At 47.8% G+C, this 17,772-nt stretch overlaps 1 protein-coding gene across 1 annotated transcript in view; it reads left to right on the forward strand.

Moving 5' to 3' along the window:
* The first annotated feature begins 635 nt into the window (after positions 1–635).
* LOC147685227 (uncharacterized) overlaps positions 636–17,772 on the forward strand; it is a 47,290-nt gene continuing 30,153 nt past the window's right edge. The window contains exons 1-2 of the mRNA XM_086939768.1: positions 636–949; positions 6,567–7,600. Coding sequence (XP_086795894.1) covers positions 946–949; positions 6,567–7,600 — 1,038 coding nt within the window. The 5' untranslated portion in view covers positions 636–945. The remainder of the gene's footprint in view (positions 950–6,566; positions 7,601–17,772) is intronic.

The raw sequence follows: 17,772 nt of genomic DNA on the forward strand, positions 1-17,772 counted from the left end.
ATAACGTGTGTAAAACCTATGGTTTTTTCAGTGAATTTCATAGGTTTTTCGAATGGTACTTCCTAACTATAACGGGTGTAAAACCTATGGTTTTTTCAGTGAATATATATATATATATATATATATATATATATATATATATATATATATATATATATATATATATATATATATATATATATATATATATATATATATTCGCTGAAAAAAACACATGTTTCAGGGACGTTATAGTTAGTTGGACATTTCACTTGTACAAAACCAGAGAAATTTGGCTGTTATAGTTAGTTAGGCTAACTATAACTCATGCCCCCGCAATGCACTGCTGATGATGTCACATATTACATCATTATTGACATGGTCAGTGGCATCACTGATGACATCTCAAATGACATCACTGATGACATTATCCACTAGCTGTGTTTACGTAAAGTATTAATATGTTTGCTGAAGAATGGGTGGGTGTATAAGTGTCTGAATGGATGATTTAGTAGATGCATGACTGACTTGTAAGTGAATGATTAAACGTGTTGTACTGAATGCATGGGTTAGTGACTAAACTGTGTGAATGTTTATATCAGTCTGTCAGTTGGTGTGTAAGCCGCTGCATGGGTTGGTGAGTAGCTTCATGAGTGTCTATATGGGTTATTGATTGGTTGTCTGAGTATCTGTATGGGTGCCTGAGTGTCTGTTTGGGTGGGTTGGGGGATGTGACTCTGTGCATAGATGTGTGAGTGGGTGATTCACTGGGTGTATGGGTTCAAGAGTGATTATGTGAAGGGCTGTATGGGTGGGTGAGTGTGTGTATGGGTGTGTTGGTGAGTGAATGGATGTCTCAGTGGTATATGTGTGAGTAACTACATATGTGAAAGGCAGTGTATGTGAGTGTTGGACTATATAAATGACTATACGTGAGAGTGAGTGATTGTGAGAGTGGCTGTATGGATGAGTGTGTGCTTGTATCAGTGATTGTATAATAGAGTAAGAATGTGTTAGTATATGTATGAATAAGTGAGGTGGTGTGTGTAAAACTATAGGTGAGTAAATGGGAGTGTGATTGATTCTTTGCATGACTGACTAGGTGTGTGAGTAACTCTATGGATGAGTGGCAGTGTATGAGTGTCTGTATAGGTGCATGTGTACATATGATAGTGCTGTATTGATGAGTGACTGTATGGGTGAATGAGTGGTTGTGTGTATAGACCTAGGAATCAGTGAGTGGGTGTGTAGTAACTGGTTTTGGTGTGTCTATGGTTTCAAAAATGGTAGTCTGTATTTTAGAGTGGGTATATCAAAGGTTATATTAGAGTGGGAGGAGGTGCATCAGATTATCACATGGATGATGTCATCAGTGATGTCACTGACCATGTCATGAATTACGTAATATGTGACGACATCAGCAGTGCATTTCGGGGCCTCAAGTTATAGTTAGCTCAACTAACTATAACGGACACATTTCTCTAGTTTTGTACGAGTGAAATGTCCAACTAACTATAACGTCCCTGAAAACTGTGTTTTTTTCAGTGAATTTCAAAGGTTTTTCAAATGCTAATTTATAACTATAATGTCCCTGAAACCTTTAGTTTTTTCAGTGAATTTCTAAGGTTTTTGAAATGCTAATTTCCAACTATGCCTACAGAGGTAGGACACGTGCAGAAAGAGGAAGAAAGGCATAGAAAGAAGCAGGAGAAATACAGAGAGGCAACAGAAGTCCAGAAAGAGGAAGAAAGATGCGAAGAGAAGCAAGAGATATGTAGAAAGAACCAACAGAGGTGCAGAAAGAGGCCTTGTTGCAAAGTCATCCTGTGCCCTGGGCACCCCCAACATTTTGCTGACTGGTACTGGTGGTAACTGACTCTGGGCTCTGCCTAACCAGGCCCAAAGCCAGTGCTAGTCTGAAAGACACTTAGAATATAGTGAAAACACCTACATGCGCAAGGGTACACTATGGGTTGGGGTACCCCTGTGATTGGCATGACCTCCCCTATAAGGCCCTAGTACATAATAGAGCAGGGGGATTACAACTACCTCTAAGTCTCTAGCATATAAAAGGGCATGGCAGTTTAGAGGCCAGAAGCCTTTTGTGCACTTGCATGTGTGCACGGCTGAGCCTGAGGTCAGTTTAAAAGTAGCCATGTTCGTGGAGATAGAGGTAAAAGAGATGCAGAGAAAAGCTAGAGAGGTACAGAAAGAGCGAAGAGAGGTGCAGAAAGAAGCACAAGAAGTGCACAAAGAAGCAACAGAGGTGCAGAAAGAGGGAAGAGAAGTTCAGAAACCAGCAGCAGACATGCAGAAACAGGCAGGAGAATTGCAGAAAGAGGGAACAGGGGTGCAGAAAGAGAGAAGAGGGGTGCCTAAAGAGGCAAGAGGGGTGCAGACATTTGCAAGAGAGGTGCATAAAGAAGCAAGATCAGTGCAGTAAGAAACAACAGAGGAGAGGAAGGAGGCAGGAGGGATACAGAAAAGGGCAAAAGAAGAGCAGAAACAATCAAAAAGAGATGCGGAAAGCAGCTAGAGGGGTGCAGAAAGAGGCAAGAGAGGTGCAGAAAGAAACAAGAGAGGTGCACAAAGAGGGAAGAAGGGTGCAGAAAGAGGCAAGTGGTGTACAGAAAGAAGCAAGAGAGGTATAGAAAGTAGTAAGAGAAATACAAAAAGAAACAACAGAGGTGCAGAAAGAAGCAAGAGCAGTGCAGAAAGAACCAACAGAGGTGCAGAAAGAGGCAAGAGAAGTACAGAAAGAAGCAAAAGAGGTACAGAAAGAGGTAAGAGGGGTGCAGAAAGAGGCAAGAGACATGCCGGACAATGGAAGAAGGGTGCAGAAAGAGGCACAAGGGGTGCAGAAAGAAGCATGAGAGATGTAGAAAGAAACAAGACAAGTGCAGAAAGAAGCAACAGAGGTGCAAAAAGAGGCAAGAGGGATGCAGAAAGAGGCAAGAGAAGTACAGAAGGAGCAATAGAGGTGCATAAGGAGGTAAGAAAAGTGCATAAAGAGGCAAGAAAAGTTCCGAAAGAGACAAGAGAGTTACAGAAAAGGCAACAGAGATGCACACAGAGGGAACAAGGGTGCACACAGAGGTAAGAGATGTACAGAAAGAACCAACAGGGGTGCAGGAAGAGGCAAGAGGGGTGCAGAAATGTGCAAGAGAGTAGTAGAAAGGCAAGAGAGGAGCAGAAAAAGGCACAAGGGGTGCAGAAATTTGCAAGAAAGGTGCAGAAAGAAGCAAGAGAAGGGCAGAAAGAAGCAACAGAGTTACAGAAAGATACAAGAGGGTTGCAGAAAAAAGCAAGAGAAGTACAGAAAGAAGGAACAAAGGTGCATAATTAGGCAAGAGGGGTGCAGACAGAGATAAGAGTGGTACAGAAAAAAATGGAACTGGGATACAGAAAGAGGTAAGAGGAGTACAGAAAAAGGCAAGAGGGATGCAAAAAAGGGAAGATGGGTGTAGAAAAAAGCAACAGAGGTACAGAAAGAAGCAACAGAGGTATAGAAAGAGGGAAGAGGGGTGGAGAAAGAGAAGAGAGGTGCAGAAAGAAGCAACAGAGGTGCATAAAGAGACAGGAGGGGTGGAGAATGTAAATGTAAATGTAGTAGTACTTGTATAGCTCACGAATCACCCATGAGGGTATCTTGGTGCTTGTACGCATACCGCTGTGGAACTCTTCCTGGCTTTTCCCTGTGAAGTGCCCACTACTGGGCACCCCAAAGGTGAAGCCAGGCATCCTAACATTGTTGGGGCCGTTGTGGAGATTAAGCAAGCTATTGCCCAGAGTTGCAGAGTGGGACCCATGATTAGAACAGGCACCGAGGCGAGAATTATCAGGTCCGAGGAAATTGAGCCCAAGACCCGCTGAGGCGGGAATTGAACCCTGGTCCCAGGCTAGACCTCTGCATCAGGGTCTGCTGCTCTAACCATTGAGCCACACTTCTCCACAGAAAGAGGCAAGGGAAGTGTAGAAAGAAGCAATAGAGATGCAAAAAGAAGGAAGAGGGGTGCAGAAAGAAGCAAGAGGATGCAGTTGGAGGCAAGAAGGGTTCAGAAAGGCAAACAATGAGCAGAAACAAGCAAAAAGAGATGTGTAAAACAGCTAGAGGGGTGTAGAAAGAGGCAAGAGAGGTGCAGAAAGAGGAAAGAGAGGTGCACAAAGAGTGAAGAATGATGCAGAAAGAGGCAAGTGGGGTGCAGAAAGAAGCAAGAGAGGTATAGATAGAAGCAAAAGAGGTGCAGAAAGAAACAACAGGGGTGCAGAAAGAAGCAAGAACAGTGCAGAAAGAACCAACAGAGGTGCAGAAAGAAGCAAGAGGGGTGCAGAAAGAGGCAAGAGAAGTACAGAAAGAACAAAGAGACGAGCAGGAAAAGGGAAGAAGGGTGCAGAAAGAGGCACAAGGGGTGCAGACAGAAGCAAGAGATGTATATAAACAAGCGAGAGTAGTGCAGAAAAAAGCAACAGAGGTGCAGAAAGAGGCAAGAGGGGTGCAGAAAGAACCAAGAGATGTGCAGGAAAAGGGAAGAAGGGTGCAGAAAGAGGCACAAGAGGTGCAGAAAAAAGCAATAGAGGTATAGAAAGAAGCAAGAGAAGTACAGAAAAAAGCAACAGAGGTACAGAAAGAGGGAAGACAGCTGCAGAAAGAGGCAAAAGAAGAGCAGAAACAGGCAAAAAGAGATGCGGAAAGCAGCTAGAGGGGTGCACAAAGAGTGAAGAATGATGCAGAAAGAGGCAAGTGGGGTGCAGAAAGAAGCAAGAGAGGTACAGAAAGAAGCAGCAGAGGTACGGAAAGAGGCAAGAGAAGTTCAGAAAGAGGAAGCAGACATGCAGACACAGGCAGAAGAGGAGCATAAAGAGGGAACAGGGATGCAGAAAAAGAGAAGCAGGATGCCGGAAGAGGGAAGAGGGGAGAAGAAATTTGCAACAGGTGCAGAAAGAAGCAAGATCAGTGCAGTAAGAAACAACAGAGATGCAGAAGGAGGCAAGAAGGGTACAGAAAGGCAAAAGATGAGCAGAAACATGCAAAAGGAGATGTGGAAAACAGCTAGAGGGGTGCAGAAAGAGGCAAGAGAGGTGCACAAAGAGTGAAGAATGATGCAGAAAGAGGCACATGGGGTGCAGAAAGAAGCAAGAGAGGTATTGATAGAAGCAAGAGAAGTGCAGATAGAAGCAATAGAGATACAGAAAGAGGCAAGAGGGCTGCAGAAAGAGGCAAGAGAAATGCGGAAGGAAGCCACAGAGGTGCAGAAAGAGGCAAGGAAAAACTCAGAAACAGGCAAGAAAGTTGCAGAAACTGGTAAAGGAGATGCACAAAGATGTAACAGGGGTGCACACAGAGGCAAGAGAGGTACAGAAAGAAGCAACAGAGTGCTGCAGAAACAGGCAAGAGGTGTACAGAAATGTGTAGCAGATAGAAGCAAGAGCAGTGCAGAAAGAACCAACAGAGGCGCAGAAAAAAAGAAAACAAGGTACAGAAAAAATCATGAAGGGTACAGAAATCTACAAAACAGGAGCAGAAAGGCAAGAGAGGAGCATAAAGAGGCACAAGGGGTACAGAAATATGCAAGAGATGTACAGAAGGAATCAAGAGAAGTGGAGAAAGAAGCAACAGAGGTACTGAAAGATACAAGAGGGGTGCAGAAAGAGGCAAGAGAGGTGCACAAAGACTGAAGAATGATGCAGAAAGAGGCAATTGGAATGCAGAAAGAAGCAAGAGAGGTACAGATAGAAGCAAAAGAGGTGCAGAAAGAAAAAACAGGGGTGCAGAATGAAGCAAGAACAGTGAAGAAAGAACCAACAGAGGTGCAGAAAGAAGCAAGAGGGGTGCAGAAAGAGGCACGAGAAGTACAGAAAGAACAAAGAGACGTGCAGGAAAAGGGAAGAAGGGTGCAGAAAGAGGCACAAGGGCTGCAGAAAGAAGCAAGAGATGTATATAAAGAAGCAAGAGAAGTGCAGAAAGAAGCAACAGGGGTGCAGAAAGAGGCAAGAGGGGTGCAGAAAGAACCAGGAGATGTGCAGTAAAAGGGAAGAAGGGTGCATAAATAGGCACAAGGGGTGCAGAAAGAAGCAAGAGAGGTATAGAAAGAAGCAAGAGAAGTGCAGAAAAAAGCAACAGAGGTACAGAAAGAAGCAAGACGGCTGCAGAAAGAGGCAAAAGAAGAGGATAAAAAAGCAAAAAGAGATGCGGATAGCAGCTAGAGCGGTGCAGAAGGAGGCAAGAGAGGTGAAGAAAGAGGCAAGAGAGGTGAACAAAGAGTTAAGAATGATGCAGAAAGAGGCATGTGGGTTGCAGAAAGAAGCAGGAGAGGTATGGATTGAAGCAAGAGAAGTGCAGAAAGAATAACAGAGGTACAGAAAGAGACAAGATGGCTGCAGAAATAGGCAAGAAAAGTGCAGAAGGAAGCAACAGAGGTACAGAAAGAGGCAAGAAAAGTTCAGAAACAGGCAAGAGAGTTACAGAAACTGGCAAAAGAGATGCACAAAGAGGGAACAGGGGTGCACACAGAGGCAAGAGAGGTACAGAAAGAAGCAACAGAGTGCTGCAGAAACAGGCAAGAGGTGTGCAGTAATGTGCAAGAGAGTACACAGACACGCCATCGAACTCTGGAACCTCCTCGACACCACAGCCCCTGACGTTGCCTTCCTCACGGAGACCTGGATGAATGCCTCTTCAGCTCCCGACATCGCCATCGCTATCCCAGAGGGCTACAAGATCGTCAGGAGGGACCGAAACGCCAACCAGATGGGAGGAGGCATCGCCATCGTCCACAGGAACACCATCCGTCTCACGACCAGCACCGACAACACCCTGACCAGCGCCGAACACCTGCATTTCCAGATCCACACCAACCCGAACACCACCCTCAGAGGCACCCTGATCTACCGACCCCCTGGACCACGCACGCAATTCAGCGAGGACATCGCCGACTTCGTCAGCCCGCATGCCCTCCCCTCCGCTGACTACATCCTCCTGGGAGACCTCAACTTCCATCTGGAGAACAACAACGACCGCAACACCAGCACCCTGCTCGACAACCTCGCCAACCTTGGACTCAAGCAACTGGTGTCCACCCCCACCCACCTCGCCGGACACACACTCGACGCAGTCTTCTCTTCCAGCACAGACATCGACTTCAGCCACGCCACTGAGCTTCAATGGACGGACCACAGCTGCGTCCACTTCACCTTCAAGAGAACGACGACCCACCACCACCAGCAACAGGCCGCCCGCAGAAGCTGGAACAAGATCACAGCAGACCAGCTCGCCACCTCCCTGAGCCAGCACCCTCCTGCCAGCTCAGCGAACCCCAGCCAGGCCGCCGACAACCTCACGAAGTGGATCAGCAACTGCGCGGACGAACTCGCCCCACTGAGGACCCCGCCTAGCAGACCCGGCAGCAAGAAGGCCCCATGGTTCACCGACGAACTCAAGAGCTCCAAGAAGAACTGCCGAGCCCTCGAGAAAGTCTGGAGAAGGGAACCGACACCGGACAACAGGACCTCCTTCAAACTTGCCACCCGGAAACACCACCAGCTGATCCGCGCCGCCAAGAAAACAGCATTCAAGGACCGGTTGGACAACAACGCACACAACTGCAAGAAACTCTTCAACATCGTGAAAGAGCTTTCCAACCCCAGCGCAGGAAACAACGACATCACCCCATCGCAAGACCTCTGCAACTCCCTCGCTTCATACTTCCACAACAAGATCGCGGACATACACAACAGCTTCAACAACCAACCAACGCACACCATGACCGAACAACCACCCCCCAACACCACCCTCCACGCCTGGACCCCGATCAGCACCGAAGACACCATCCGCACGATGAACTCCATCCACTCCGGATCACCGACCGACCCCTGCCCTCACCACGTCTTCAACAAGGCCGACGCTGTCATCGCACCCCACCTGCGAGACATCATCAACACATCCTTCGACACCGCCACCTTCCCTGAGAGCTGGAAGCACGCCGAACTCAGCGCTCTACTCAAGAAACCCACAGCGGACCCCACCGAACTAAAGAACTACCGCCCCATCTCGCTCCTCCCGTTTCCAGCCAAAGTCATCGAGAAGACCGTCAACAAGCAGATGGCCGCCTTCCTCGAGACGAACGGATCCCTCGACCCCTCACAGTCCGGCTTCCGAGCCAACCACAGCACCGAGACCGCCCTCATCGCCGCCACCGATGACATCCGAGCCCTGATGGACAAGGGAGAAACAGCGGCCCTCATCCTCCTAGACCTCTCCGCGGCATTCGACACGGTCTGCCACCGCACCCTAGTACGGCGCCTCAGCAACATCGGCATCCAGGACAAGGCGCTGGAATGGATCATCTCCTTCCTCGACGGAAGAACACAGAGAGTCCGCCTACCACCGTACAAGTCAGAGGCCTCCGAAGTCATCTGCGGCGTCCCCCAAGGATCATCTCTGAGCCCCACCCTCTTCAACGTCTACATGAGCCCCCTCGCGACCATCGTACGCAAACACAACCTCAGCATAATCTCCTACGCCGACGACACCCAGCTGATCCTCTCCCTGACCAACGACCCCGCCGCCGCCAGAGCCAACCTGCACGAAGGGATGAAAGAGGTAGCCGAGTGGATGACAACCAGCCGCCTGAAACTGAACTTGGACAAGACGGAGGTCCTCATCCTGGGCTCCTCACCCTCCGCCTGGGACGACTCCTGGTGGCCTCCCGCCCTGGGCACCGCACCCAAACCGACAGACCATGCACGAAACCTGGGCTTCATCCTGGACTCCTCCCTCTCCATGACCAGACAAGTCAACAACGTCTCCTCGGCGTGCTTCAACATCCTACGCATGCTACGGAAGATCTTCTGGTGGATCCCCACCGAGACCAGGAAGACCGTCACCCAGGCCCTCGTCACCAGCCGACTGGACTACGGCAACGCCCTCTACGCCGGTACCACCGCCAAGCTCCAGAAGAGACTCCAGCGGATCCAGAACGCCTCAGCCAGACTCATCCTCGACATCCCACGAACCAGCCACATCTCCGGACATCTGAGAGACCTTCACTGGCTCCCCGTCAACAAAAGAATCACCTTCCGCCTCCTCACCCACGCACACAAGGCCCTACACGACCAAGGCCCGAGCTACCTCAACAGCCGAGTCAACTTCTACGCTCCCAAACGCCACCTCCGATCAGCCAACCACGCCCTCGCCGCCGTCCCCCGCATCCGAAGAGCGACTACAGGAGGAAGGTCCTTCTCCTACCTGGCCGCCATGACCTGGAACTCCCTCCCTCCCGACCTACGCCTGACCCAAGACCACCTCTCCTTCAGGAAGAAGCTGAAGACCTGGCTGTTCGAGCAGTAGCGGCACCCCCCCCCCCCCCCCCCCCCCAGCGCCTTGAGACCCTACGGGTATGCAGCACGCTTTATAAGTGTCACTGATTGATTGATTGATAGCAGATAGAAGCAAGAGCAGTGCAGAAAGAACCAACAGAGGTGCAGAAAGAGGCATGAGAAGTGCAGAAAAAAGAAAACGAGGTACAGAAAGAGGAATGAAGGGTACAGAAATCTACAAAAGAGGAGAAGAAAGGCAAGAGAGGAGCGGAAAGAGGCACAAGGGGTACAGAAATATGCAAGAGAGGTGCAGAAGGAATCAAGAGAAGTGCAGAAAGAAGCAATAGAGGTGCAGAAAGATACAAGAGGGGTGCAGAAAGAAGCAGTAAAAGGGCAGAAAGAGGCAACAGAGATACATAAAGAGACAAGAGGGGTGCAAAAAGAGGCAAGAGAAGTACAGAAAGAAGCAACAGAGATGCAAAAAGAGGGAGAGGGGTACAGAAAGAGGCAAGAGGGGTACAGAAAGAAGCAAGAGGGGTACAGAAAGAAGCAAGAGGGGTGCAGAAAGAGGCAAGAGGGGTGTGGAAAGAAGCAACATAGATGCAGAAATAGGTAAGGGAAGTTCAGAAAGAGGCAGCAGACATACAGAAAAAGGGAACGGGTGCAGAAATAAGCAAGAGGAGTGCAGACATTTAGAAGAGAGGTACAGAAAGAAGCAAGAGCAGTGCAGTAAGAAACAACAGAGGTGCAGAAGGAGGCAAGAGGGATGCAGAAAGAGGCAAGAGAAGTACAGAAGCAAAAGAGGTGCAGGAAGAGGCAAGAAGAGTGCACAAAGAAGGAAGACTAATGAAGAAAGAAGCAACAGAGGTGCAAAAAGAAGCAAGAGGGGTGCAGAAAGAGGAAAGATAGGTACAGAAAGAGGCAGGAGGGGTGCAGAAAGAAGGAAGAGAAGTGCATAAAGAAGCTACAGAGGTGTTGAAAGAGGTGCAAAGGGTGCAGAAAGAGGCAACAGAAGAGCAGAAAGAAGCAGCAGAGGTACAGAAAGAGGCAAGATAGGTGCAGAAACAGGCAGGAAAGGTGCATAAAGAGGGAACAGTGGTGCAGAAAGAGGCAAGGGAGGTGCAGAAAGAGGGAAGAGGGTTGCAGAAAGAGGCAAGAGGGGAGAAACTAGCATTACTAACAGGGTATACAGGATGAACATCCAAACTAATGGCAAATTTTCTATCTGCCTAAATCTATCCTTACTGTGTGAGAACGGGAATATATACAGGATCTCTGGAATTAGCTTAAGACCCCACACCTGATGTTTATAGTTTGGTGGTATACATCATGAGTGTAAACTTAGTTTATGCAGGGCTGCATGTCAGGTACTATAGTCATTCCATAACAGTCCTCTCAACCAGAATTCTCCTCCCTGCCCCCAAAGGGACAGGACACCGTTTATGTGATACAACGGCTGTGTTCAAAGATGCCGCTGCATGAGGGTGTTATGTCTAGACATTAGGAGCTATTGCTGAGCAAGCAAAGAAAACAGTACACTATGTTGCTATGTATTCCTAGCAACCTTGTACGAGATGTGCAGACGGAATCCCAAGAAGAGTAACTGAACAACAACCAACATGTACAGCATATTCCTTGAACAATGTCTCTAAAACAAATGTATGTGGCTATGCAGGGCAGAGGCAGCATTCAACGTCTTAGATGCAGAACTAAGGGAGTACCAAAGAGGGCCCAGAAGGAAATCACTAGGTGTTACAATTGCTTGGCAGGTAAATTCAATGAGCACTGAAAGGTAAATAACATTCCGGGGCAGAAGCAAATGAGAAAAAATTCCAGATTCCTTACATGTAAAACAGAATAAGCTATTTACAGACTGTCATGTCCCTGTGGCAAAATCTATAGAGGGAGTATGAAATTGCAAGTTCACTAAAGAATTCTTCAACACATACTTCCAATCAAGAATAATGATATAAATCATTTGGCTGCCTGTATTTTTTATTGAGTTCCTGAAAGAAAACTTGATGTTCTGAAATACTTTTTTTTTTTTTTTAATTTTGTTTATTAAAGGTTTTGGTAGTTGTACATAACAGTAGTCACAGCTATAACAATCCCATAAAGCATATTACAGTAAGGACTCCTTTACATCACATTTTCCAATAATACACAGTTGAGCAATTACACAGCGATCAATGTCTCATTGAAAATTCAAGTGTCTAAATGAATGACTAGCCTTAAGTAGATCAGGACGTTCTCGTATATATGCAGTAAGCAGTTCCCAAATAAGCGAGGGCTTGGAAGCAGTTGGTAGTTCTTCAGCGTACATGAAAATAATTTCTCTACAATAGACAGCATTTAGTATCCAGCATGTTAGAGTAGGAGTTTGCTTACTATCCCAATGCATCGCTACTCTACGTTTAGCCAAGAGCAACATTATGGCGACCAATTTCTTCTTTGCAGACTTCACAGTTATGTGAAGGCCCAATATGCATAATTGTAGTTTACACAACAGTGTACATGATATGAGTATACCTAAATGGTAAATTGCAGCCTCCCAGTATATCTTTATCTTACCACAATTCTATGCAAGATATGCAAAATCTTGGTCAATCCCAAATCTCTTACATTGCGCATTTTCACGTAGCCCATATTTATGTAATTTGACTAGAGTGTGGTAAACTTGATGTATATATTTGTAATGGATGATGCGAAGATTGCCATTGGGTGTGAGCAGTGTAGTAAGTGTGCAGCAGGAAGCCCAGTCTTCGTCCATCAGGGAGAGGTCTAACAGTTTATTTCAGTTGTCACAGGCCTTAAGGGTATGTGCGCCAATTTCCGCTTGTACAGGTTTACATAGCCGTGAAATTATATTAGAGTGAATGGAAGTTGCTATTATAGTCTGTAGTGACTGTAATGCAGGAGGTCAGCAGGATAGGTAGGATACAATTCCCTGATAGCAGCCCTTAGTCTGTGATAAATAAATCGGAATAACAGTGAGTGGTTGCCGAAATAGGACAGGTCATTGGGGGTGAAAAAGGTTCCATTCAGATATAGATCGCCCATCTGTGCTATACCTACTTGTTCTGAGATCATCATGCTGTTTTTTTCTTGTGTGACTGATAACGCAGGGTGGTGAGTCAGCGGCAGATTCGGGGTGTAAATGGGGGTTTTGTTCGCTAATTGACTGATGCGTTGCCATGCTTGTGAGGTTGTCCCTATTGTATTTATTTATCGCATTGATAAATGATGTTGTGTATGTGTGAGTATGCTGGATAGTGGTACTGGATCAGCGTCTCCATCTTCTACCGCAAGGTGCGGCAGGTATTGTACTGGGTAATACCAATAGCATATTTTTCATCATCTTTAATTCTTTTATTTTATGACTGTGTATTACTATAAGTCCTTCTTCAGTTAGGTATCTTAGGTATCTTATTTCTATCATGTTCTTTTAATTTACCTGTCATTCTTTTCAATTTCAATTCTCCAATTTAAGTGACTGTTTTTGATGATATGTCCCTCTTTCCTTTGCATTATATGTTAGGATATATTATGTAGATACCTGCTCCTCCCCATTCGATGTTCCTCTGCTCTGCTATCTTTATTAATAACTCCCTCTTTCCACTTACTCCCCTTTCTCTTTCTCTCTTTTATTCCGCATTTTAGTTATTCTTCTCCTCACTCAATTACACTACTTATTTCATTTATTTTACCTTTACCGCTTCCCTCAATTTGATCACCCATCCCATTGATTCTCTATTCTAGGTTACCCTCCTATCTATACCCCCTCTATACCAGTTATCTTCACTATTTACTACTTCTTTCTATCTCCATCCCCCTCCTGACTAACATCTAACCTATCACATACAGTTAATAATGTTTTATATTTGCACTTCATTTTATATCGTTTGGATATGTTATTTAATTGTGATGCTTTTTTAACTTATTTCAATGTTAACTGGACTGTTCATTATGGTATATCCTCTCTTCGTTATCTATTCTGTTATATTGTATACTTTGATTTCCTCTGTTTAGTTCACCCTCATTTCCGATCATTGTAATCTGTCCCAAGTTACTGTTCAGACTGCTCTCTATGTTTAATCCTTCTGTCACTTTGCCTTAGTTCTCAATGTGTATCCTTATGTTACTAGGTGTAGTTCATCATTATGCCCTAACTGTATAATTTGTTCCTTCCCCTGCTATATAACCCTATCTTCTAATTTCTCTTGGCTGCCCCTCCTTCATCGTGAACTGTAATTTATATGCTTAGTTCAACACCTCACAAATTGTACTTATGTTTACATCCTCACATGTTGAAATGGTATCTCCTATGATTACGTTGCCCCCTCACCTTTTGTGCTTAATTGAAACACCACCCACACCTCTCTCTGTATGAGTCAGCTTTGATTTAGCTTAATTTACCCCCCTCTTCCCATAGTACCACCTCCCATACTCCCTTGGAGGACCTGTGCGTACTAACTCCATGGGGAGGCCCTTTTGACTGTGCTGTGGAGCCAAAGTGCTGTCCCTTGCCTGCTGCCTCGTGCCCCTGGACTCAGCGATCCTCTATCCCCGCCATTGCCGCCACTGCCAGGACACTGCAGCCCGGCCGCCGGGACAGGGGACTACATCCCCCAAGATCCTCTGCGGCTGGACGCCGCCTCCAGCAATCAGGGTGCGCCCGGAGGCGCTTAAAACGAAGGACTGCCTTCGGGGGAGCGGGAGGCCCTTTTGACTGTGCTGTGGGGCCAAAGTGCTGTCCCTTACCTGCTGCCTCGTGCCCCTCGACTCAGCGCTCCTCTATCCCCTCCATTGCCGCCGCTGCCAGGACACTGCAGCGCGGCCGCCGGGACAGGGGACTACATCCCCCAAGATCCTCTGCGGACGGACGCCGCCTCCAGCAATCAGGGTGCGCCCGGAGGTGCTTAAAACAAAGGACTGCCCTCGGGGGAGTGGGAGGCCCTTTTGACTGTGCTCTGGGGCCAAAGTGCTGTCCCTTACCTGCTGCCTCGTGCCCCTGGACTCAGCGCTCCTCTATCCCCGCCATTGCCGCCACTGCCAGGACACCGCAGCGCGGCCGCCGGGACAGGGGACTACATCCCCCAAGATCCTCTGCGGCTGGACGCCGCCTCCAGCAATCAGGGTGCGCCCGGAGGCACTTAAAACGAAGGACTGCCCTCGGGGAAGCGGGAGGCCCTTTTGACTGTGCTGTGGGGCCAAAGTGCTGTCCCTTACCTGCTGCCTCGTGCCCCTGGACTCAGCGCTCCTCTATCCCCGCCATTGCGGCCGCTGCCAGGACACCGCAGCGCGGCCGCCGGGACAGGGGACTACATCCCCCAAGATCCTCTGCGGCTGGACGCCGCCTCCAGCAATCAGGGTGCGCCCGGAGGTGCTTAAAATGAAGGACTGCCCTCTGGGGAGCGGGAGGCCCTTTTGACTGTGCTGTGGGGCCAAAGTGCTGTCCCTTACCTGCTGCCTCGTGCCCCTGGACTCATCGCTCCTCTATCCCCGCCATTGCCGCCGCTGCCAGGACACCGCAGCACGGCCGTCGGGACAGAGGACTACATCCCCCAAGATTCTCTGCGGCTGGACGCCGCCTCCAGCAATCAGGGTGCGCCCGGAGGCGCTTAAAACGAAGGACTGCCCTCGGGAGAGCGGGAGCCCCTTTTGACTGTGCTGTGGGGCCAAAGTGCTGTCCCTTACCTGCTGCCTCGTGCCCCTGGACTCAGAACTCCTCTATCCCCGCCATTGCCGCCGCTGCCAGGACACCGCAGCGCAGCGGCCGGGATAGGGGACTACATCCCCCAAGATCCTCTGCGGCTGGACGCCGCCTCCAGCAATCAAGGTGCACCCGGAGGCGCTTAAAACGAAGGACAGCCCACTGCATCGCGGGAAGCGCGCGGGTAGTGCCGGGAGAAGCCCGGGACAAGGGCGGGACCATCTGGGGCCATCCGGGGCCAAAGGAGGCCGGGCCGGACCACCCCCCTAAGCTCTGACCAAAGACACCATATTTGTTGGGAACAAGGTACTGTGGGGCTCCGAAGGGGGAAGCAGGGACAAAGACATTGTCGGTGCTGTATCACTGCAGTTACATTTTGCTGAGTAGTGAATATTATTTGCAGTGATAAATGGGAATGAGGAAGGCTACTGAGGGGGGCCTCCCCCAAGTACAGGCAAAAAATGGCAAAAAGTCTAAAAAATCAGCTCTTGCGGCCACTAACTGTGCTCTTGTTAGAATCGAAAACATTGTTAGGGACTGTGAGGAGGTTCTGTCTGGAGACCCAAACATGAATCCTGCGGGACTACCTGACCCCCTCTCTGATGTCTTACTTCTACATCGTAAAAAAGTGATCCCTGCTATTTTTGATAAAAAAACTCCCTACATGCCCCTGATTTGTGAAGTTCATAATTCCCTCGAAGGACCATTAAACCTCCCGGCCCCTCAATCCACTGAGAGCAAATTACAAGAGACTGGCCCTGAAGGGGAGGAGGTTGACGAGTTACCTCATAGCCTGGGAATCGATTGTTTTAAAAGATTTGCAACCCTGGAAGGCCTTTCAGGTGACCACGCTGAGGTCCCAATAGTTGGTACTAAGGCTTTGGAGTTAACTCCTGTTGGGGGGGGGGTTGTGCGAACTGTTCCTATTCAAACAGGTTATTATTGAAGAAACTAGAGAAAGTAGAGAATGATCTGGATTTCATCAAAAACATCCTAAAGGGGGTTGTCGATACCCATAAATTGGTCACGATTAATGACTCGCAAGCTAAAGCATCCTCACCTCCACCTAGGGTTATTAAAGAGGGGCTAACTGTCCCCACTACACAACCACAAAATGGGGAGGGCAGAGTGGGCGGGAGCCTTGTGTAGAAATATTCTAATGATAATCGGGCAATAGGGCAACCCAAACCAAGTACTTATGCAGGAATGGTGAAATCCAGATCGGGAGAAGTCATGGGCAGGGGTCCCAACTCAATTAAAGAAAGAACTACAGGAGGAATGAACGTAGGAACCAGGCAGGTTATCCCGCCTATCCATTATCCTTCCTTTAGATACAACCCTCTAGTGGTCTATATGACGAAAGTCCCAAAGCTAGGCACAAGGGTGTTCAAAGAGGATAGGGAGGCGGTTCACAACAAAGCTATACACTGGCTGCGTCACGTGAGGGGGTGTCGTTCTATCATTAGAGAAGACATGGCTGTGGTGGAAAGAATGACCCTCCCCAGTTCTTTGACTGATTGTATTAAAATTGTGTTAAAGAATAGGGAAATTGCAGAGAATCTGCTGGCCCTTGAGTACCGGTCTTGCCCTCCCAATCACTCAAATATTCAAATTAGACACATGCCACTCTGGTCTCTTATTGGGGATCAGGCAGACTCTGTGCTTAATAGTGTGGACTGACTACCTAGTAATAGTGTTGTTGTCCCGCCCCCCTCTATAGAATCATTTGCACTTGAGAGGCAACAGACTTTGACACCCATAGTGCAGTTGACCACAGGTTCCCTGGTTGATGCATCCTACAAACAAGTTATCCAGGGTACCCCTCTTGTGGAGAGTGGAACTGCTAAAGTAATCAAGCTCCTTTCCTGGAAAATTGCAGGCCTCGAGAAAAAGATGGTAATACCGGAATGGAATGGTTTCGTTTCAAACTACGACGTTTGCATGTTTCAGGAAACATGGAGCATGACCCCCTTATACAAGTCAGGGTATACTACTTTTTTTATCTCAGCGACAAGCTCAGGTAAAGGCTGGCCAGCAGGTGGCCTTATTATTTGGGTTAATGTGGCACTGAATTGGTCCATTAAAATGAATGACTCCGGTTCAGTTGACATTCTACACTTATCAATCAAAGGGTCCCAGAAGAATCTTAAGATAGAGCTTTTTAACGTGTATGCCCGAGGCACGCCGGGGGCCCAAATATCGGGCACTATTTCGCTCTTAGACTCAGCCCTTGCAGGTATCCTGCCATGGACTAAAGTGTTGGTGGGAGGAGACCTAAACACTACTTTTGAGCCCCTGAGTGAGGATGATTTTATGGGAATCACCGAGGAGGACGCAAAATACTCTATACCCCTGTTGTCCCTGCCCCCAATAAAAAAGTGGCCACCCAGGGCGATCCAAATCAACGCCCTATCGAGTATAATCTCCGTGCTCTAAATGGAAGAACACTATCTGACCCAGAAGGGGCGAATACCTATAACAGAATTGGTTGTCCATGGCGGATTGATTATTTATTAATGGATTTGTTTTCATGGGGGGACCTTGTGGATATGGAGATTAAGCAGTCACAAGATAGTGACCATAATCCTTTATGCATGGAAATTAGATGGGGAGCCACCGGAGAAATCATTAAGGTCCCATTTATGTCTTCAAAAGAGGTAGTCCCTTCTATCTGCAATCGCAGACTTAAGTGGAATAGGATTGTAAGGCAAAAAGATACACTAGACCGCATTAAAGAATTGGTACATCGAGGAAATACAGATCTT

Source organism: Lissotriton vulgaris, chromosome 10 (genome assembly GCF_964263255.1).
Source record: "Lissotriton vulgaris chromosome 10, aLisVul1.2, whole genome shotgun sequence".
Taxonomy (NCBI): Eukaryota; Metazoa; Chordata; class Amphibia; order Caudata; family Salamandridae; genus Lissotriton; species Lissotriton vulgaris.